The sequence below is a fragment of the Elephantulus edwardii genome, unplaced genomic scaffold (genome assembly GCF_000299155.1).
Source record: "Elephantulus edwardii isolate Elephantulus edwardi_28Jun2011 unplaced genomic scaffold, EleEdw1.0 scaffold00076, whole genome shotgun sequence".
In the NCBI taxonomy this organism is placed as follows: domain Eukaryota; kingdom Metazoa; phylum Chordata; class Mammalia; order Macroscelidea; family Macroscelididae; genus Elephantulus; species Elephantulus edwardii.
This window is the reverse complement of record NW_006399826.1, coordinates 2687558-2711495: the sequence shown is the minus strand read 5'-3', so window position 1 is coordinate 2711495 and position 23938 is coordinate 2687558. Positions and strand designations below refer to the sequence as shown.

Sequence of the window (23938 nt, the reverse complement as noted above, 5' to 3'; positions counted from 1 at the left end):
TGATATTTATAGAGTATATTATATTCAACAGGACTAAAAGATGTTACAATGTCACCCGTCGGAGTTGGGTACAGTATCCCCTGGTCATTAGAGAAAGACAGGAAGACCCTCTATAAGATGAATTTACATAGTGACTATCAATGAGCTCAGTCCTATCAGACATGGTGAGAATGGTGTCAGGTACGGCCTTCCACAGATCCACTCTTCATAGGTTCACTATGAGTTGTAGTCTACTTGATGGTACCTAAAACAGCAATTAAAGAGACAATATTTTCTGCATTTAGCCAAAATCCATGAAAGAGGAATGATAGGATTTTTCTGATTTATTTAGTTGCCTTTTGTTATTTGCAAACATAGGGCTGCAATTCACTGATCCCAAAGTACTTTCTGAAAACGTGCTTCCTTCATCACAGGGGAGCTGCCTCATTAACCGTGTGAGTGCTGAGTGAGGACGCCCTGTTGTAGATGAAATCCAGTTCTTTGTTTACAGGAAATGGTGAAATGCAATTTCATGCACAGTTAATTAGGGGCACAGGGCTTTTTGCTTTTTATGGAAAGCTAAAAGAAAAGGATATCAATTAGAAAAGAATTTTAGGAATACATTTCTACAAACTTACTGCTTTTCATCCTATAATCCTTCTAGAGTAGCGAACGCTGCACCTGTTAATTTTCAGAAAAATTTAAGGAAAACCCCCCAAAACACAATTACAGAATGTGCTTTTCATGACAACGGAGGGAGAGTATAACAGGATATCAGAATGAATGAGCAGGGGAGGAAGTTGATTTAGAGAACAGATCTTTTTGAGAAAAGTTGATGGAATAATAAGATTGAGGGAATAAAAAGTTTTGCCTAAAAAGAAAAGCTGGGCTTCTTAAAACTCTTCTATTATAACAGGGGTTGGAAGCCATGTCCCTCCCTCCCCCCAAAGAGGTAGAGGGTAAACATTCAGCCTTTGCCATCTATAAGGTACAGCCGAGGATAAGAGGTAGGTATATATATATATGTAAAAAGGGTCCCTGAGTTATGTAAATACGTAATGTGTTAATAATGTGTCTGCTTAAAACAAGCTTGGAAGGAGGAGTGGCATCCACTTCCATAACAGTTTGCCTCAGGAAACCCTATGAACCTGGAGAGAGGATGAAAAACACTCAAGCGTTAAGGACTCTCCTTCATAGGGTCGCTATGAGTCGCAAGCAACTCAACAGCACTTAACAACAACAATGTGTTCTGTGATTAACTAAAAGGCTGGGAGTTCAAGGCAATCCAGACACCCATCAGAATAAAGACTTGGTAATCTCTTTCTGCAAAGCAGCTACTGAAAACTCACTGCAGCACGGGTCTGCTCAAGACACATGGATGGCTTCTCCAGACGTTCAATTCAATGGCTATGAGTTATAAATAACAGTAACGCTGTCCAAACCCACTCTGTGGAGCCGGTTCCAACTCGTAGTCACCCTCCATCAGGTTTCTGCGGCCGCAAATCTTTATGAGTAGACTACCCATCTTCTCCCCTGAGGAAGGTGGTGGATTTGAACTGCCGAAAGCATATTTACACAATTGTTTATTGACAATAATAAAAAAGTAAATGATAACTACACATGATACAACTTTTATAATATAAGTCTAACAATGAGAGAACGAGAATTTTTTTGGGGGGGGCAAGGGATAACATTTTGTTTACAGAGCATTAGACGTAAGCTGCTTTCAAATGCTTATCAAATTGACTACAAATATGCATCGGTACAAACTGTTTTTATTTCAGGGCCTGTATTCTTCTGACTATGGGTTTCAGGTTCTGTTAGAACGCAGGAGCCAGTTCCTCCTGGTATACACCTGGGGTGGCAGCGAACTGACTGACAGGAATGCCAATGACAGCAATGAGAGCTCTGGACAGGGCGGCCTAACAGGGCAGGGAAGGGCTCTAGTGAAGAAAAAATGGGCTAACGTTTCTGAACTTTAAATTTAGATTTTAAGAAAAAGAAATAACCTTAAAGTCTATGCACTCAATGCTATAGCCAGTCATGTTCATTTTCTCTAGTTGGCCATTTTACAAATGACAATTTTTAGGTCTCATGGTGTCACTTCTAAATACAGTGTTTTGTTTGTTTTTAACACACAAAATAAATTTTACCTGTAATTAGGTCTGGCCCTAAAAATAAACAACTTGTTCTCAGTTAAGCTCTGCTCATCGATTTCAATGAAGTAAATGAAATAATAAGAGTTTCCGATAAAGTAATGCACTTACAAATATATTGCCTAGATATTTTTTCTTTCTCCATTTTATTGGAGAGCAAAGCTCCATTACAAGGTAGCATAAATTGTTGTGGGTTAGGTTTTATTGCAGCCAAAAATTACCTTCCTCTAATATAGCAGAGTGGATTCAATGTTGACTAATGTTATGGCACAAAATACTGCTGTTTCTCTGACCTTTCTTAAAAATCCCCTCCATTTTTGACTAAGATAAGCCAAACTCAATTGAGTTAGTACTTCAGAGTGGTTCACAATGTTATATTTATTGTCAGCAATGTAAATGCAGGAGACACATACACTGTTTACACTTAATGCTTCTGATCATGGTAGAAAGAATTGTAGTTAAAAAGAACTTTGCTTTTAGCAAGGCACTCAACATATGCTCATTATGCTTTCATAGGCCTTGGCTTTTGATCATCTTGGTTGTTAGATGCCACGAGGTTGACTATCACTCACAGCAACCCCTAGACAACAGATCTGAAACTGCCCCTATACTCCACCCTTATGGTCAAACTCAAGTCCACAGGGGTAGTCACTGTGTCTATCCATCTCACTGAAAGTTTACCTATCCCAGTATGATGTCTCTCTCCAAGGACTGGTTCCTCCTAAAAGTATGACCCAGGTAAATGAGATGAACAGCTTCCCATTCTTGCCTCTAAAGAGCATCCTGGTTGCACTTCCTTTAAGGTAGATTTGTTTGTTCTTTTTGACAGCCTGTGGGTTATTCAGTACTCGTTTCCATAACCACAATTCAAAGGCGTCAATTATACTTCTGTCATTCTTATTCATCGTCCAACTTTCAGATGCATAGGGAGTAATGGAAACCACCTTCTTAGAATATCTTTTTCTAATCCTAGAATGCATGGTGCTATTAGAATATCCGTGGCGAGAAAGGAACGCTTCTACATTGTTCACATTGTTCGTGGGATTGTAAAATCGCGCAACCATTCTGGAAGGCAGTCTGGTGCATCCTCAAAAAGCCGAACATAGAAATTCATATGACCCAGCTATTCCACTACTTGGAATATACCCTGAGAATATGAGAACTGAGGACTAAACTGAGATTTGTACACCAATATTCATAGCAACACTATTCACCATCACAAGAACATGGAAACAGCCCAAATGTCCAACCACAAATGAATGGATTGAGAAATTATGGTACATTCGTACAATGGAATACTATGCAGCACGCAGGAGCAGTACCTTTGTAAATTATTACCTAACTTGGGAGGGACTGGAGAGCCTTATGCTGGGTGAACTTACTCAGTCCCACAAGGATAAATATTGTATAAAACAGTTATTGTAGAATGAGTATAAGGACCTAGGAGGCATGGGAGAGGTTGGAAGCAGAGGGATGTGTATGTGCAGGGGGTGCGGGGATTAATCTTTGGGATGTGTTATTTGATGGATGAGGAAAATTGAAAGAATTTGTTTGAATTTGTATTCAAATTTTGTAAGTAAACTAGTAGAAAAAAAGTTAAAATGCATGATGCTAAGGTCTGCTTGCGTAATTCATCACGATCCAGCCTAGATGTTTCTTTTTCTAGGAAATTTTAATCAGAAGTGCCCATCCCGCCAATTCAGGGCACCAACCCCTTAGAGTTCCCATGGCATCATGAATATATTCCTATTTTTATGTTGTTGTTTGGTGCCATTGAGTTGTTTATGACCCATAGCGACCCTATGTACAGCAGCTCTAAAACCTGTCCTGTCCTAGTCTTACTGATTCTGAAACACCAGCTCCAATTGCCCCAGTTACAAGATCAATCCACATCATATGAGGTCTTCCTCTCTTGCACCATCTCTCCACCCTTTTAAGCATGATGTCCTTCTTCAAGGATTGATCCCTCTTGGTCATGTCCCCAAAGTATGTGAGATGGAGCGTCAAAATTCTAGCCTCTAAGGAGAATCTTGGTTTCACCCTCTCTAAGAAAGACTTATTTGTTTTCTTGGCAGTCCATGATATGTTCAAGACTCTTTTCCAGCACCACAACTCGAAAGCATCAATTCTTCTGTCATCCATAGTCATTGTACAGCTCTTTGATGCATCATAGGTAATTGCAAAGACCATGACCTGGATCAGGTGCACCTTAGTCTCTGGACTGACATTGTTGGTTTTCAGTACTCTGAAGAGGTCCCTGACTGCAGAGGATTAAACCAAGCTACTCCTTGGAGGCAAGGATTCTGGGGCTTCGTCTGACATACTTTGGACATGTTGCCAGGAGGGATGGGTCCTTGGAGAGGGACATCATGTTTGGGAGGGTGGAGGGACAGCGCAGGAGGGGAAGACCCTCTATGAGATGGATTGATTCGGTGACTGGGGTAATTGGGATGGGTGGCGCAGGATAGAGCAGGGTTAGGGCTGTTGTGCATAGGGTCGCTATGAGTCGGAAACAACTTGATGGCACATAACAACAACAACAATGATATTTTCTAAGACTGTTTAAAAGTACATCTACCCAGTGTGAGTCTGAGCCAAGCAAAAAAGGAATTATATTGTATTTAACCATCACACTATTTATGGCCCTTTTATATTGTTGAGCTCTATTGGTGTAGCCCTTAGGGAGTTAGGATGCTAACCCAAAGCAATTCCTCTCTGAGGTTCAAATCCACCAGCAGACTCATGGGAGAAAGATGGGCAATCTTTTCGCATGCATTTTACAGCCTTTGAAAACCCATTGAAGGGTCAGTTACGAGTTAGTTCTAACTCAATGGCGATGATTGAGTGAGTATCTTATTTTGGTTTATATTTACTTTATATTTTTTTAAAAATGTTTGAAATCTCCAGCCATAGTGAAAGGAGAAGGCACTTTGGTGACTAAGTGGTAAGGGATTGTACCATCCATCCTAAGGTTTGCAGTTTGAATCCACCAACTGTTTTGCAAAAGAAAGATGGGCAATTGCCTCCCATGTAATTTACTGCCTCTGAAAACCCACTGAAAGGTCAACTATGAGTTGGTTCTGACTTGATGGAGCACAACAACAATGACAATAATAAAGAAGATGCTCTTATTTATCTCTTGCGGATTTACTTACATTTTCTTCAGCTTCATCTTGAACTTATAAGAACATACAAGAAATTGATGGTCTGTTTCACAGTTGGCCTCTGACTTTATTCTGATGATGATATTGAACTTCTTCACCAGTTCTCTCCATGAATGTAGTTAGCTTGACTACTGTGTATTTCATCTGGCAAGGTCCATAGGTATAGCTCCCAGTTACAGTATTGAAAAAAATTGCAATTATTAAGTCTTTGCGCTTGCAAAACTCTATCATACTATCTCTGGTATTATTTACATCACCAACACCATATTTTCCAACCATTGATCCTTCTTTGTTTCCAATTTTAGCATTTCAATCCTCAATAATTATCAATATATCTTGACTGCACACTTGATCAATTTCAGATTTCATAAATGGGTAAAAATCTTCAATTTCAAAACCTTGAACATTATTTGTTGATGTTTAAATGGGAATAATATTGTTAGCTGACTTCCTTGTTAAGCACTGTCAAGTCATAGATGACTCATAGATGACTCACAGCGGCCCTATGAAAGAAACACTTGAACACTTGTATAACTTTCATCGTCTCTCCAAGTTCATCAAGTTTCTGGAGGCAAGCTATTTCGGAAATGGATGCCACTCCTGCTCCCAAGCTTATTTTAATTGAGGAGCTCTATCAAACACTGTCCACCATGGGTAACCATTATCACATTTGACACATCAGTGTAACAGTGTTCAGCATCACAGCAAACACGAGTTACCTCTGTACAGCAAATGGACAGGCCAGTGCTATAACACTTAGAAGAATGTTTGACCAAAAACAATTAAAACCAGGCCTGAGGGTCGGAGATTAAAATAACTCACTTTTGGCTTGGTAGCATAACTTTCTAACCACTAGGCCAACAGACTTCTCTCTATGCTGATATTCTGAGAATATTGTCCTTCAGGATATATTTTGAATTTTTTTTTATGATGATTGTGATCCCACTTCAAGGGTTTTTTTAAGCGTTAAAAAATGAAAGCTGTCACTTTGAAGACTATGTTGTCCTTGGTCCAAATCATGGTTTTTCAATTGCCTCATATGCACATGAAAGCTGGACAATGAAAAGGGACGACTGAAGGATGTTATCTTTGGATTATGGTGCTGGAGAAGAATATGACACACACCATTAACTTCCAGAAGAAAGAACAAATCTGTCTAGGAAGATGTATAACCAGAATATTCCTTAGAAGTAAGGATGGTAAGACTTTCCTCACATATTCCGGAAACATTGTCGGGAGGGACCAGTCCCTGGAAAAGGACATCACAATAGAAAAAAGCAGAAAAAGGTCAGGAAAAATGGGGAAGACTTTCAATGAGATGGATCATCATAGTAACTGCAACAATGAATTCATCAAATCAACGACTGCGGAGATGAAGCAGACCCAGGCCAAGTTTCATTTTATTATGCACAGGGTGGCTGTGAGGTGGAAATTACTTGGTGGTATGAAACTACAAAGCAACAGTGAAAGAAGATCAGGAAAGGGTTTGTCTTGCAAAAATTTTAAGAGGAATAGCACTACTACTCCACTTCCTCTCCTGGCCCCCACATGCTCTGAGGACACTTCTAGTGGTCAATAAGTGGCAGGGAAGTAGGAGAAACACATCACTTTTCACTATCACTGAATGGGTTTTCACTGAATCATTAATACTCAAGCTACAAACACAGCCACAAATTCCTTGCAACATCTGTAGTAGTTTTTCCCCCTTCTTCTTCCATTCTTATTTTCCGCACTTAATTTACCTTATTGTGAGGAATTGCACTGTTGGTATTTGACAAATCTTTGTTTTTCCTCCTATTTCAAATTTCAACCCTACTTTTAGCCACTGAGGGTAGAAACTAAGCTGTAGGTAAGCACCTGGAGGAAGAGCTGCACTGTCTCCATCTTCACAGCCACAGTCAGCTTGATCACAGCCAGGAGAAGTTGGAGTCTCTCCTGCAGACTCTGGGTCTGTAGGGATGAGGACCTGGCTGGTTTCTTGGCTCATCAAGGGTCATGACACCAAGTCAGTTATACAAGAACGATGTGCATCCACTTGGGAGAATACTGTGTTTTCATTCTTCTGATACTAATTATAAAATGGATAGTTACTAATTTTTTATAGCAGTCAGCTTTTATAAAAGCAAAATTCATGTACATAAACTATTAATGAATGACTTTTTTTCCCAAGAGAAACAGGATATAGCAACATGATAGAAGTGCTAACTCAAAGTCTATGAGTGCTCTACCTTATAATTTGGGGAAAATGTTGACGCAAGTTCACTTGTTTCTTTATTATCTTCTCTTTTCTTGATATTATCTGATATAGGCAAATGTAGTCCACACGCTGATATTGTTGCTAATTATCACTGACTTTATTACAACTCATGGTGACTCTATGAGTGTCAAACCCCAAAGGGTTTTTACGGTGGTGACCTTTGGGAAGCAGATTTCCAGGCCTGTTTTCTCAGGCGCCTCTGAGTGGATTTGAATGACCAAACTTTGGCTAAAACTCAAGTGCTAAGCAACTGGTGTTACCCAGGGATCCTAATACTCTGATCCAAGAGTCAATTTTATAGTTGCAGAAAGAAACATCCAAGGCTTCAGGAGCTTGTAAACCATTCAGCACTGATTTTAATGAACTCAATTTTTAAAAATTTATTCATTGTTGCACATTTCCTCACCACTTCCCTTCCCCCGTAACCATCCCATAGTGCACCCCTTGTACCAGATTATTCTCATATATTCCTTTCAAATAGTTTCCCCTCTCAGCTGATCTAATGCAGTGTTAACTATCTATCCACTTCCCCCCAATCCCTCTTCAGCCCCTCTCCCATATCTGCCCTATTTTATAGCAGTGGTATTATGTGTTATTTATCCTTTTGTAACTGAGATATTTAACTCAGTATAATGTCCTCAAGGTTCCCTCATGTATAATGTTTTACTGTTTCATTATTTTTTCAATGCTGTATAGCATTTCACTGTATGGATGTACTATAGTTTTTCTATCCATTTGTTTATTGATAGAACTTGAGTTGCCTCCATCTTTTTGCTGTTATGATTAATTCAGCAATAAACGTAGATGTGCAAACATTTGTTTGAGTTGTGGGTCTCGTTTCTTTAGGGTATATTTCAAGCAGTGGAATTGCTGGGTCAAAAAGTAATTCTATTTCCAGCTTTCTGAGAAAGTGCCAGACCACCTTCCATAGTAGTTGTACCATTTTGCATTCCCACCAGAAGTAAGAGTTCCAGTCTCTCCACAACCTTGCCAGCATTTTTTGCTTTCTGCCCTGTTGAACTTTGCTATTGTTGCTAGGATGAGATGATGCCTCATAGTTGTTTTGTAATGAACTCAATTTTTATACAGCAGATAAAACAACTTTAGGGTAGAAATATAGAAATGGCTTACATTAATTTTGAAGTGGTTATGCCAAATCTGATTAGCCAGTTAACAGACAAGTAACAACACAATTAAGGTGGTTCTACTTGTTCTGGTGGTATAGTGATTAAAGCTTCCTCCTGCCAACTGAAAGCTCAGCCATTCAGATAAAGATTACAGCTTTGGAAGTCTTCTGTCAGGATCAGTGTGACAGTAGTGAGTTTAGTTTGATTTTAGATGACGACACAAATCTGTTTAGGACATTATGGCCTAAATATTGAAGTGTTTGAAAAGACAAAGGAGTTTTCACTTCATAAATAACCATCGTTGATAGGTTCTAAGGGAGCTCTGGTGGCTTAGCTGTGAGAAGTTGCTTTGCCAACTCCAAGGTGGTGGTGGTGGTTGTGTACCTGAGAGTCAGAGCTGAACCTTAGCTGATCCTCCGACTGGTTTTCAGAGGCAGTTAATTGCACAGGAGGAGACTGCCCATCCCCCTTCCACTGAGCCGCTGGTGTCCTCAAACCGCGTGCCTCTGGGATTGCAGCTTCCTCTCACCACAGATCCCTTGAATCCACCACGATGGGAGAGAAAGATGGACAATCAACTCCTATGTGATTTTATTGCCTATGCATACCCGCTGGAGGGTCAGAGATGAGTTGTTTCTGACTTGAAGGTACATAATAACAACAAAAGTAAAAGAAATGTCAACTCAAGGAGGATAGAATCTTTTCTATTTTATAAAGTTCCTAGAAAGCAGTTTGATACTATTACACTCACAATAACATGGTTAGCAAAAAGAAGAATATAATTCAGATTTAGAATCATACCAAGCTCAAGATTACACATCCAGACGCTCATCCAACTTCATCCTTTAGTCATTATGAGTAGTTAGGTTTTTTAATTACTTGGGATTATCCTATATAATTTGTGCACCACAATCCACTTCTTACTGTTATGTAAACATTTTTGACCAATATGTGTAAAACCACTTAGTCTCAGTAAACATAAACATAAAAAAACACAAATGTAAACTATAAGATTCTGGGAGGGGGAGGAAAGGATTGATAATTAATTCAAACAGCTGGTATACTTACGATTGCATTTCTTCTGAACAAATCTAAGCTTGCATGCTGTTCTGTAGGTAGAGAGTCGGATACGATCCAGGTCTTGAGCCCCTAGTGGGGGGGCGGGGGGGAAGAAAGTACACATATGGTCAGCTGTGTGTGTGGAAGGAAATGCATCATGCTTATAAATGAAATGAACAACAAATAAAATCCACACACTTGGCTTGAGTTAAATTTTCATTAGACTGTAAGATCTGAAGGGGACTGTTCTATTCCTCGGGGGAGAACACCTGAACCCAACCCTGTATTCACCTGCAAGCCCTGCTCGTGACCAGGAAGCACAACCTCTTCCCTGTGGCCTCGGCCACTTCTCAGAACAATCTGCCCGAGCTGTGAATCAGAGCAGAACAGCTCGATGCTACCACTTATCAGTGCCATTAAATGATCATTCGGAACGCACCCCCAATGGCTGTGAGACCTTGGCAACAGGGGAGCACACACCATGTGCTCATATCTTCTCTGTGGGATTGTGGGCACCCTGACTTTTGGAAGTTCAGTTTCCTCATCTAGAAGATAGGGACAATGGTAGTAACATTTCTTTGCCAAGAATGTTATGAGGATGAATGTGGGAATTCAGAATAATGCTGGGCTCACAGCTGGAATGATGCAAGCATTCAATATTATTTCTAGCTTCTGGCCTGTCAGGAGAAAGAATTCCTTTCTTAAAAACAGCCTCCATTCTACAACAGTGGCACCATATAATATTTGTCCTTTTGTGACTGAGATATTTTACTCAGCATAATGTCCTCCAGGGTGGGGAGAATAGTGCAACAATGAATGAGTGGAATTCCAAAATCCCTGTAGATGTTCATTAAACATAATAATAATAATAATATGTTAAAAAAACAAAAAACAAACAAACAACAAACCAGCCTCCAGACATCATTATATTGTGGCTTCTAGTTCTTTCTTAACACAGAGGGAGTATTTCCCCCACCCCCAGCCCCCAATCCTCCCTTACTCATTCCCCTTCATGTCATGTCTTATGGATCTAGCAGGCCTTTTGCGACTGAGAACATCAGGCCCAAATACTCAGCTCAGACTCTGATATTCTTTGCAATCTATTTCCATCCTATCCACCAACAGTACTCCCTACTCCTCTCAACTGCAGGTGCCCTGGGGGGCTGTGTTTAAAGTATTCAGCTGTGGACCCTCATACTCATTCTACAATAATGGTTTTATACAGACTGTATTTGTCCTGTGGGACTAAGTTAGTTGTCTCAGCATAATGCTCTCCAGTCCCTCCCAAGCTAGGTAGTGATTTACAAAATCACCAATTTACAAAATTGTTTCTGTGTGCTGAATGTACTGCAACTTATCAATCCATTCCTTTGTGGTTGGACAACTGGGCTGTTTCTATGTCCTTGTGATGGTGAATAATGCTGCTATGAATACTGGTGTACAAGTTGCTGTTTGAGCCTCAGTTCTCATTTTCTTGGGATATATTCCAAGCAGTGAAATAGCGGGTGATATGGAATTTCTATGTTCAGCTTTTTTGAGGAAGTGCCAAACTGCCTTCCAGAGTGGTTATACCATTGTACAATCGCATCAACAATGAAACAGAGTTTCTATCTCACCACATCCTCTCCAGTATTTATTACTTGCTGAGTAGAATGAGTTTGAGGATCCAAGGAAGGGGGCTGAGGGAGGGTGGAAATAGAGGGGTGAGTATGGGGTGGGTAGGGTGTTAATCAGAGGGTTGTACAATTTGATGGGTGGGTGGGTTTAAGGAAATGGGAAGGATCTTTCGCGAAAAACAACGTATTCAAACTTTGTAAATAAATCAGAATAAAAAATAAAATATAAAGTATTCAGCTCTAACCAAAATATTTAGTAGTTTGAACCAAGTAGCCACTTGGCAGGAGACCAATGTGAGGAGGTATGTTCCTGAAAATATTTCAAAACAACTGAACAACTCTTTGTGTCTTAAGAAACAAAGTAAGAGAAAAAAAAATCATTGCTGTGAAGTCAGAACCGACACATAGCCGACCCTCACTGGGGATTTTGGAGGCTGTAAATCAGCCCTGGTGTGTCCACCTGCTGTACAGAAGTTACTCGTGGTTGCTATGAGGCTGAACACTGTGACACTGATGTGTCAAATGCGTTAATGGTTACTCATGATGGACAGTGTTTGCTGGAGCTCCCCGGTTGAAACAAGTGTGGAAGGAGGAGTGGCATCCACTTCCAAAATAGCTTGCCTCCAGAAACTCTATGAACCTGGAGAAAGGATGAAAGTTATACAAGTGTCCAGGTCTTTCATTTATAGGGTTGCTATGAGTCGCCTATGACTCGATGGCACTTAACAACAACAAATCACACAGCAGGAGGCTATCTCTCTCCATCAGAGGGTCTGGTGGCTCAAATTCACCTTTGTGTTAGAGTAACTGCCTACAGATGACGCCACCAGAGCTACCTGTCTTGAAAACCCAATGGGACAGTTCTACCCTGTCCTCTAGGTTTATTGTCAGTCAAGTTGATAGCAATAGATTTGGCTTGGTTTCTACCACAGAATCTGCTTGGCCTGGGCTGGCCCCAAACCACTCTGCAGACTGGCTGAACATCTCACTTCATGTGCTTCCTCCCAACCTCCTTCATACGAGTTAATCTATAGACTGTATTATGAGCAATAAGGGATTTCAACAGCCTAATTAAATAGCTGGCATTCTTTAAGGTTCCTTCTCAACTGCTAGTCACGCCAGCCAAGTTCTTAACCACACTCGTCTCTTCCAAACTTTTACCTTGTTAATGGCTCATAAGAGATCTAATGGTTTATACTTTAATTTGACATGTACTGAGTTTTCTCTATACTAGTGGTATACCAGCAATGTGTGCTACAGAAATGCTTCAGAATATAATAATTAGGGAAGAAAGAAAATAAGTGAACTGGTCTGGAAGCAAGTATATATATTAAGAGGCCAATGAACTGATTTCCAAATGCAACACAGGACGAGCTGGCAAGTGTTCGTTATGAGGAGAGCTTAACATTGCCTCAGCTCAAACTGATCTGTTTAGACCCATTTAAAAAGATCATTGGTCACCATTTACTTTATTAATGAGGCAGTTTATGAAGGATTCTTCTTCGTCAATATGCATCAATTGACACATCACTGGTGTGGATGTATTTCAGGTTCAAAAAGGTGGGCCTGGCCTAGGGGTCAAAAGTTGCTCTGTAATCCCAAAGGTACTTAGTTTGAATCCATCTGATGCTCTTCAGGAGAAAGATAGGCAATTTCCTCCTGTGAGATTCTCTGCCTCTGAAAACCCACTGGAGGTCAGTTCCGACTCAATAATTCACAACAATAACCCTATGAATGATTCCCTTAAAAATGCTCTCAAGAGATGAACATTTAGCCAATCACAACTTCAAATTGCTTGCAATGTTGTCAAGTTAATTCTGATTCAGAGGGATTTATATACGATAGGTTGAACTCTTGCCCAATCCTGGGCTGTGCTCACAATGTCTGTTGTGCTTAAGTCCATATTTTGCCATCACCGTACAAAACTATCTCACTGTGAATCTTCCTTTCCTTTGCTGACCCTCCACCTCCTAAGCATACTATCCTTTCCAACGACTGCCCCCTCCTCACAATATGGCCAAAGTATGTAAGATGAAGTCTTATAATCATTGCTTTTACAATGATTTCTCAATGCTAGGAAAGACTTTAATTTCATGAAAATAAATGAACTTTGGGGTTACTAAATCAGACTCTCAGCTTTAGAAACCCTACCCAGTGGGCCTACCTATTCCTTAAGGTTGCTACAAATCTGAATGACTCAGTGGCAATGGATTTGTTTTGATTTGTCCCTCTTTAAAAGGCTTTCTGTCACTGGAAATGATCAAAATGTCTTTTTTTTTTTTTTAAATCTAACATGCAATTTTCCTTCCTGTACCTCTAACTCATCTGACCTCATTTCCTCTAGAGTAATACACAGTGTTTTCTCTCTGCTATGTGATACTTTATTTTTCAAGCATCCAAAAATGATGTTGTGCCATCAAGGGGTTCAAAGTTAACTCTAGGAAGTAGCATCTTCTTGACCTTTTTTAAGAAAAATACATCTAATTCTAACATTCATTCTGGGTACAGCATCAACTGTAGAGCCTGGCACACAGTAGGGCTTCAGTGCCCAAAGCCTGCTGCTAAATTCTCCTTGTTATTAGACATGGGTGATGAGACCTCTTAAACATTCTAGTCACTCTGGTCCATAGTTGGCTAGTATCACTTTGAAATGAGATGTAGTAAACCTAATCCAAATGCCACCGCGATTGCCTCCTCTGCAATTATTACTCCTGTTCATAAAGACACTTATTAGTACAATCTTATTTTTAATAGCTCGCTCATTCTGCCGGCTCTTACTGAGCTTACAGTTAATTAAAAAGCTAGTTATATGTTTACATTAAGTCAGATCTTTCTTACTTGGTATACAAATGCTTTTTAAAAAAACCTCAAGTGTAGGACTGTCTATTTACTTAGCTAACTTCTTTTCTGTTTAAGTTTTAGCTCATTTTTCTGGCCTCTGTGTTATCTTCTGAAACTTTGATGCTGTCACGGGTGTTTCAAAGACCCTTTCCAATTTTATGTTCTGCAGATCTCAGAGGCTCATATTGTGTGGGGGGGGAAGCTTTTCCTTTTCCACATTTTTTTCCCTTTTATTCTGGATAGCCACTGACAGGGAAACTATTAGCAATACTTTAAAGTTAAATCTGCTTCCCCCCCTTGGATGTGGATTTAGTTTTACTGATACTGAGTTTGGCTCAAGAACCAAGGGAATCTCACTATCTGGAATTGATCCCTTGGGAAAAAAAGGACACCAATAACATAGATTATTTTTTTTAAGTTCTTCAAGAGTAATGATTTAAGCTGAAGGTATAAAGAGACTGATACAGCATCTACTAAGTTTTTTAGTTCTAGTGAGACTTTTAGCTCTTAGGATATAATGCTGGCACCTCTGCCATCTAATAAGGATTTAGCAAAGTTGCAATGACATTTGTCCCTGTACCCTCTTTAGGATGCAGTTAAGAAGGAAATAAAGATACTGCTTGGGGACAGGGGTACATTGACTCTGCTGTTTGGGGTCTACATGACTTAACAGACTTCATATTTTGTAAAAGGATCAAGAAGGAGTATGTTGTTGTTGTTAAGTGTGGCCAAGTTGATTAAGACTCTTAGTGAGAAACAATAGCTTTGAACCTCGCTCTCTCCTGCACGATCTGCACCATCTCTGTCACGCTCAAGCCCGTTGTGGTAGTCGCCACACTAAACCATCTTACCGAGAGCCTTCCTGAAGCAGCATGGGCATCTGTAAATGTTTCCTATTTGTTGAAGTTCTTCCTAGTAGATGAAGTAAGTCCTAGATATTAAAAAGATCTAGTGACTCTAGATTTTAAAGAGACCTAGGAAATACTCCAGGATACTCCTGACCTGCACAAGAAGAAGACTGATAACCCAATTAAAAATGGGCAAAAGACATGGAAAGAATTTTCACCGAGGAAGATATTCAAATGGCAAATGGACACATGAAGAAATGCTCCAAATCACTGGCAATAAGAGAGATGCAAATCAAAACTACAATGAGGTATCATCTCACTCCAGTGACAGTGGCAAAGTTTAACAGGGCAGCAAGTAATAAATCTTGGAGAGGATGTAGTGGGAAAGGAACTCTTATACATTGTTGGTGGAACTGTAAAATGGTCCAACCATTCTGGAAGGCAGTTTGGCACTTCCTTAAAAAGCTGAACATAGAAATTCTATATGACCCAGCTATTCCACTACCTGGAATATACCATGAGAATATGAGAATTGAGGCATAAACTGAGATTTGTACATTATTGTTCATAGCAGCATTATTCACCATCACAAGAACTTGGAAACAGCCCAAATGTCCAACCACAAACAAATGGATTGAGAAATTATGCTACATTCACACAATGGAATACTATGCAGCAAGCGGGAGCAGTAACTTTGTAAATTATTACCTAACTTGGGAGGGACTGAAGAACATTATGCTGAGGAACTAACAGCAACAACAAAATCTATTTATCCTATATTTCACAAGCATTTAAAAGTGATTGATTTAAAAGGTAAAAGGCAGGATTTAAGGGTAAATACCCATGGCCTTCTCCTAAGGAGTTCACAACAGTGAGAGATCCAGGAATGTTCTTAAGAAATCATCACTAAAGTCAGAGTAAATGCATTCTGAGAGGAGAAATAACAGGAGAGGGTGAATTTAGTTCTAGGGATAAGCAATATTTTGCAATATTTAGCCAGTCTGAGAAACCCATTTAAATGGATAAACTTACTTGGTAACTGAGATAGCCACAGTGAGGATGATATTCTCATTTAAATAGTATTTTCTGGCTTCCACGTTGTCAAAGTGGATCATTTGGTCATAATGTTAGAAGATTTGGTCATGAGTAACCTACCCAGACTTTCTCCAATCAAAGCAGAAGATTGCCCACTTGTTGAAATGAGGTGAGCTTTGCTTTGCTTACTTGTGGTCACATGCTGCTCTTTGCCTCTTTCTTTGCCCTTCCTTTATGTTTTTTGCTTCTTGTGTTAATGAGCTCAGAAACTCAATTTATTACCCTTCGGTCCGAATTGACTCACAGCTGACCGTCCCTTGGGTTTATGTGTTGTTGTTGTTAAGTGCCATCGAATCATAGGCGACTCATAGCGACCCTATGAACGAAAGTCCTCGACAGATGCATGACTTTCCTCCTTTCTCCATGTTCGTGGGGTTTCCAGAGGCAAGCTATTTATTTATGGAAGTAGATGCCACTCCTGCTTCCAAGCTTGTTTTGGCTGGGGAGTGCCACCAAACACTGTCTGCTTTGGGTAACATTTATTGCATTTGACACGTGTTCAGCTTCACAACAACCACAAGTTACCTCTGTATAGCAAGTGGACACACCAAGGCTATGCGACCTAGAAGAATGTTTCACCAAAAACAATTAAAGACAAGCCTTCAGGCTGTGGATTAGAGTCACCCATCTGTGGCTCGGTAGCATCACTTTTGGTCCAATAGGCCAACTGATCTCTCTCTATGTTGTTAAGTGCTGTGCACAGAAGGAGACTGCCTATATTTCTCCTTAAAAGCTCTGGTGAATTTGAACTGCTAGAGAAGTCTCACCTATCTCATTATGGACTATTTCACCAGAGCTTTCAGAGATGTTTAATACACAGGGATGCAACCAGTGAAATATGCTAGATTTCCTTATCAACTGTTCTTCTCTGTTCTTTATAATATCCAAAGTGCAAAATCTCCTTAGCACTTTCTGTGCTGCAATCCCGAAGGAAGGGGGTTCGAAGCCATCAGCTACTTTGCAGGAGAAGGATGAGCAGTCTCCTCCTATGTGGTTGGTTACCTGCTTCTGAAAACTCACTGCAGGGTCAGCTATGGGTTGTTTCCGACACTACAGCACACAACAACAACAACAACAACAGATACTATTTTGCTGATCAAATCGACAAATTCTTGTTTCCTTTTTGTCTCCTTGTCTTGTCATCACAGATTCCTAAAAGAAGTTACTTTCCATTTCTGGATCCAGTCTTCATTGTTAATAGTTTCCTGTTAATTCTCTGGAGTCCTCATCACCCTGGTTAACACATTTTCCAGCTATTTAACAGAGTCTAAATGAGATTAACCTTTCTCTTTTGCATGACTGTCTACCTATCAGAATCAGTTCCTTCTTTTGAAAACAGCCCTTTGATTCACCCAACAGCATCCGCACTTAATGCAGATGTATTCTACTTGGTGCTGATCTAAACACAATGTTCAAACTAAGGGGTTGCTAAGGTCAGGTGTGTTCAGTTATTTAGGCTGTCATCTGTCTATCATTTAGCATACCCAAAGGGGAAAGAAACACATTGTGGTGGCTGGCTTAACTACTCTGATCGCTCATCAAAGAAATGCCTAAAAATATTAGCTTTTAAAATTTCTATTAAAAACATTGAGCTACGATTTGGGAAATTAGTGTACATTTCCCCTAAGTTTCACTCGAATTAAAATTGAGAGATGTGGTATAGCCAGGACTATAAGAACTTATCTTTCTTTTAGATGTTGTTGTTTTTATGTGAGTCACCTGCTACTCATAACAGCCTTATGTACAATAGGTCTGAATGCTGCCCTGTACTGAAACAGGCTCATTGACTTTGGCATACCTACACTTATTACCCAATGACTGTGTCAATCCATTTCACTGGGGTCTTCCTCTCCTTGCTGTTCCTCAACCTTTCCAAGCATAATGTCTTTGTCTAAGGACTCATGGCCACATGCCCAAAGTGTGGAGATGAAGCTTTAGCAATTTAAATCTTTGATGCAGTTGAACATAGTATATGACAGATGAAGCTTTAGCAATTTAAATCTTTGATGCAGTTGAACATAGTATATGACAGATGTATTCTCTTGTCACCCCTGCATCAAGTGCAGAAGAATCTGAGATAGTGCACTTCAACACAGGCGTGAACTGAAAAATCACTCAATAAGCAGAGTTGGGCAATTTTTCAATGCCCTGATACAATTCTGTTACAAAGACAAATGGAAATGTTTCTCTTGATATTTTATTATTTTTAAATTTTATATTCAATGTTAAAAACTCTTTTCTTGTCAGATAAAGTGTTAGTCACGAATGTTTACACTTCTTGCTGTCTTAGTCTAAGAACCTCTCGTGTGAGAGGACAGCTGTACTGTTATGAACCTTCTCTGATGGGAGGAAAGTCACTTAGCACTTTGCTCTGTTAGATTTTCATGAACAAAGGTCACAATTCTAGGTAAATGGCCTTCTGAGGAGTGGCAATATCAAGAAAACCTACTCTAGGAAATTGGAAGCTCTTGGCTGAAAGATACTTTGAATATGCTACTAAGAATGGAAAACACATCCATAGGAAAGGCAAGGGGCATGTTTGAGACTCTCCATCTCAAATTTTCTTTAATTTTCTTTCCTCTTTGAAAGTTCTAACACTGTCTTGGTTCTGGCAGATGAAAAAGGAAAACAGGAATCTTATCTGGGATTTTCCTTTATCTCCTCCCTCCCTCCTTCTCGCCCATGAGTTTCAAGTCTTCAGAAGAAAGCTTACTTGTCTACTGCGTTCTCGGGAAGCAAGGCTTACAACTTACTCCTGCTCATCCTGATTCTAATGCTGGGAGGAGAGACAGCAAACTAATGTTACCTTTCATTTCTGTACAACATTTAACTTGAGGTGTGTATTATTCCATTCAATGTCAAGTTCTTCCTCATTTATGAATAAGAAAAATAGTCTATGTGCCCTACAACACCAGCTAACTACATACAACAAATAGGCATTTATAGAAACTAATGACTCATATAAAATGAATTCTCTACTGGAGGATAAATAAAATTTCGTTTTGACTTTCCTTTGTATAGCAATGACTTCCTTCTTTTTTCATCTTTTCTTTTCTTGGAAGGGCTGGTGGGATCAAACCACTGACCTTTGTGGTTAGCGACCTAGCAATTTTGCCACTGTATCACAGGAGTTACTTCTCCTTTTTCGTAAAGTCCAAATAATATAGCTCAGTTTGGCCTGTTAATCATGCCTGATTTCTCTCTCTTATAAGCATGTGATACTGTGTTGAAGGTAAGATGTTCAGTGATTCACTTCACACATTTTATCTATTTGTTAGATACTGTCGTGCAGAGGGCTGAACACAGACTTTAAAGTTAACTGTATTAATGTTGAAACGAAACAGTATTCATGAAGTCTCTCTCTCTCTGTAGCTATATGTGTATCACCATAAATTTGTTTTTCACATAAAATATAAGCTGTTATTGTTATGGTTAGGTGCTGTCGTGTCAACTAAAACTCATAGCAACTCTATGAACAATAGATCTGAACCTTGTCCCATCCTAAACTCACAATCCGTGTAGTGAAAAATTATGATCTGTCAAGATCTAATTTAATTCTTAGTTCATTCGAGGCTAAACATTCAGATATATATTTTAGTCAAGGAGTTTAAGATTTTTAGGAAAAGTACAAATGCCACTGGGTGAGATGGTTACTTAGATTATTTCTTTGTACGTGTAATAGAAACGGTATGATGTCCTTGAGAAGTCATACTTACTCATCTCTGCAAACAGTTGTCTTCTTTCTGCCATGGTATTTCCTCTTTTCCCACTATCTTCAATCATTCTATGAGACAAAATTATTACAATGCATAATTGTCCTTATGCCAAGGGATGAAGGGCCATTTCTCTGTAAACTTCCCATACTTGCATCACAAACGTAAGGAAGAAAAAAAAATATTTAAAATTCTAACTGTATAGATGAGTTGTAAGGAGGTACACTGCCAACTTAAAAGCAGCTGGTTTGAGTTCACCAGCTGCTCCAAATAATAAAGATGGGCAGTTTCCTGCAGTGCAATTTACAGCCTCTGAAAACTCCCCGCAGGAGAAGCTCTGAGTTGGGACAGGAGACGTATTAAAAAATACGGCTCTGACTCACCTAAATAGTTGTGTGTAGTTTCCCCATATATACTGTTGGTAGAGATACAATTTTTTTATCTTATTATTTAGCAAAATTAAAATAGTGAATAACCTTTCTCTAGCTAAACACAAGGATGCAAGCACATTCAACTTCATGAATCATAAGAAATAATGGATAATTCTGCAAAGAATGTGAATTCCAGAACACTTGATTGTGCTCATGCAGAACTTGTACATCTTATAAGAAGTTGTCTTTTGAACAGAACAAAGTGTGTATATAGGGCAGTAGTCTTTCACAGTACTTATTCAATCTGTGCACTGATCAAATAGTCTGGGAAACTGGATTATTTGAAGAAGAATTCATGTCATGATTGGAGGAAGACTCATTAATAAGCTGCAACACACAGAGGACACAACCTGGCTTGCTGAGGATAAATATTTGGAGCAGTTACTAGTAAATCTCTAAGGATTCAGTATAAATTCTCACAACCGGATCAATAAGTAATATCACAATAAATGGAGAAAAGAGTGACAGTGTCAAGGATTTCATTGCACTTGCATTAACAATACAACCACAGAATCAGCAGTCAAGAAATGAAATGAGTATTTCAGTAAGCAAAGCTGCTGAGAGGACTCTTTGCATATATTAAAAACTAAGGATGCCACTTCCAGGATTAAGGGAGACCTGACTCTTGCCATAGTATTTTCACTTGCCTCATTAGTGTTTGAAAGGTTAAGAATGATTAAAACAAGACAAAAAAGAATTAATGTCTTTGATTGTGTTGGTGAAGAATACTGAATATGCCAAGAAATGGGAAAAGAAACATTAATCATCTGACTTAGAAGAAATAAAGTCAGGAAGCTCTCTGGAGATTTTCTCCACATTTTAGGACTAGGAACTGGAGAAAGACATCATGCTTTGTAAGCAAAAAAGAGGAAGATCTTCAATGCTATAGATTAACACAGTGGCTACATCAACAAGTTCAAGTACAGCAGAGAATCTGAGCTGACACAAGACTAGAAAGTGGTCTTTTGTATATAGAGTCACTATGAGTTGGAATTGATTTGATAGCATCTAACAACAACTACATAACTAAACACAACTGTCTACTACTTGCTAGATGATGCATTTCACAAATAGTTTCTCTTTCCATTTTAGGAATACTCTTGAAAGATATAGAGGAGAAATTATAGATCCCATTTAATTAGTGATGCAATTAAGAGTTTCATGGAATAAGAATCAACAACCTGCATTATGAAGATGACACAATCTTACTTGCTGAAACTGAGGCAGACCTGAAGCAATTGCTGCAGAAGGTCAAGGACTGTAGTCTTCAATATGGACTGAAACTCAACATCAAAAAAGACAAAGATTCTCACTACTGGGCAAACTGGCAGCACCGTGTTGGATGGAGAAGACTGAGGTTGTTAACAGTTACAGCTTTCTCGGTTCTACAATCAACACTCTTGGTACCAGCAGTCAAGAAATCAAAAGATTAACTGCATTAGGTAAATCTGCTGTCAGGGATCTTTCCAGAGAACTGAGAAGTAACAATATCAGTCTAGAGACTAAAGTGTGCCTGATCCAGTCCACGGTCTTCACAACTACTTGTTATGCATCAGAGAGCTAGATATTGACTAAAGATGATAGAAAAAAAATGTTGTCTCTGATTGCAGTGCTATAGAAGAATCTTGATCACCAAGAAGACAAATAGGTCTGTCTTCGAGCAGATGAAACCAAGTTTCTCCTTAGAGGCTAGGATTTTGAAGCTCCATCTCACATACTTTGGGCAGGTGGCCAGAAGGGACCAATCCTTGGAGAAGGAAGGTGTTCGGAAGGTGGGGGGGACAGCATAAGAGAGGAAGACCCCGAATGAGATGGATTGATACAGTAACTAGGACAATGGGGGTTTGTGTGTTGGAATCAGTGAGACTGGCTCAGGACAGGGCAGGCTTCAGAGCTATTACACATAGGGTCCCTATGAGTTGCGGGCAACTCAACGACACATAACAATAATAACAAAAGCTGTGGGAGGTTCCTGGGTGGTGCAAATGGTTTGCGCTGGGCTGCTAATTAAAAGAATTGCCCTTCAAACCCACCCAGAGGTGCTTAGTGAAAGACCTGATGATCAACTTTTATAAGACTGAAATCCATGTCACTGTTGTCTGGTGGATTCTGACTCATAACTGATAGCCTTAAACACTCTATGAATCGTAGTTGTACTATAATACATACAAAGTTGACATAAGTCTAAATCCACTTGGCTGCAATCAGTTTGGTTTTTGGTTAAAGGATGGGGAGTTCCCAGCTGGTACAAATGTTTAAAACACTGTGCTGCAAATGGAAAGATTGGCAGTTCAAGCCCTCTCTGTTGTTGTTGCTATGTGCCGTTGAGTCACTTGCGACTCATAGCGACCCTATGTACAACAGCCCTAAACTCCTCTCTGTCCTGTGCCAATCGCACTGTCTCTGACACTCCCATCCCAATTATCCCAGTCACTGAATCAATCCACCTCATAAAGGGCCTTCCTCTCCTGTGCCGTCCCTCCACCCTACCAAGCATGATGGTCCTTCTCCAAGGACCTGTCTCTCCTCACAACATGTCCAAAGTATGTTAGACGGAGCCTCAGAATTCTTGCCTCCAAGGAGCCACCCGTTTTAACCCTTTCCAGGACAAATCTGTTTGTTTTCCTAGCAGTCCATGGTATTCTCAATACTCTTCTCCAGCACCACAGCTCAAAGGCATCAATTCTCCTTCTATCCTCCCTGGTCATTGTCCAACTCTCTGATGAATAACAGGTGATTGCGAAGACCATGACCTGTACCAGACGCACCTTAGTCTCCAGAGAGACACCATTGCTCTTAAGTACTTTGGAGAGGTCCCTAACAGCAGAATTTCCCTAGAGAATAAAAAAAAAATAATATAGGAAATGGGGGTACAGGGCCTTGGGCATCTTTCTGAAAGGGCCAACGGGATTGAGAATAACACATGACTTTACTGCTCCAGGGCAGGAAGCAGACAAAGATTTGTAGCCCAGCCCCATGATGTCTCTAGAGTCACACCAGCAGCAAGAGATTAATTTACTCATTGTTGAGGTACAGACTCATAGTTGTGGTACTGAGAATGGGGTTTCTTAGGGAAGTAAATTAGAGAGTGAGGGAGGCCAAGAATATCACCCAATGCAAATTCAAGTTTTAGCCCAGTATTTTCAAGAAACAATTTCTCAATTAATCCAGGCTCTAGTTTTAGTTCAGCAAACAGCATTTCCTTCCATCATCAAAGGCAAGAAGAGCAAAACCTTTAACTGTGGCTAGCACAAAGACAAAAAGCTTCTGGTCATACCTGCCACAGTTTTTCCACAGTAAGGCCACAGTGCCTCCACCACCATCACCAGGGTTTTGTCAACAGGATATTACTTTCAGTAGGGTCTTGCTCCAATCTTCCTCAAGTCTTGCTCATCTCAAGTCTTGTTGTCATGAACTCAGGGTGGGAGGCTCTCTCTCGCACTCACGCTCTCTCTCTCTCTCTCACATCATCATAGTCCCACAGCTGTTGATAATTTGCAAGACCATGTGTCTGCAGTTAAGGTAGCTGGACACCACAGAGATCTTAAAATAATGGCTCAAGAAAAGCCCTGGACCAGATGGTTTTACAAGTGAATTTTATAAAACATTTAGAGAAGAACTGTTACCAATTCTACATAAATTATTTCAGAAA

The 23938-nt window shown here is 39.7% G+C and overlaps 1 protein-coding gene across 9 annotated transcripts in view; it reads right to left on the bottom strand.

The window, feature by feature from the left end:
* The window catches only part of DTNA (dystrobrevin, alpha), a 451930-nt gene that overhangs the window by 144889 nt on the left and 283103 nt on the right, over positions 1 to 23938 (bottom strand). For 5 of the 9 annotated variants that reach the window (XM_006889169.1, XM_006889170.1, XM_006889173.1 and 2 more), the window contains exons 1-2: positions 19859 to 19925; positions 9752 to 9832 (exon numbers count right to left, since the gene is read on the bottom strand). In XM_006889169.1, coding sequence (XP_006889231.1) covers positions 9752 to 9832; positions 19859 to 19925 — 148 coding nt within the window. Of the gene's footprint in view, positions 1 to 9751; positions 9833 to 19858; positions 19947 to 23938 lie in introns of those variants that run through there. The other 4 variants (XM_006889175.1, XM_006889177.1, XM_006889176.1 and 1 more) reach the window with 2 other exon arrangements.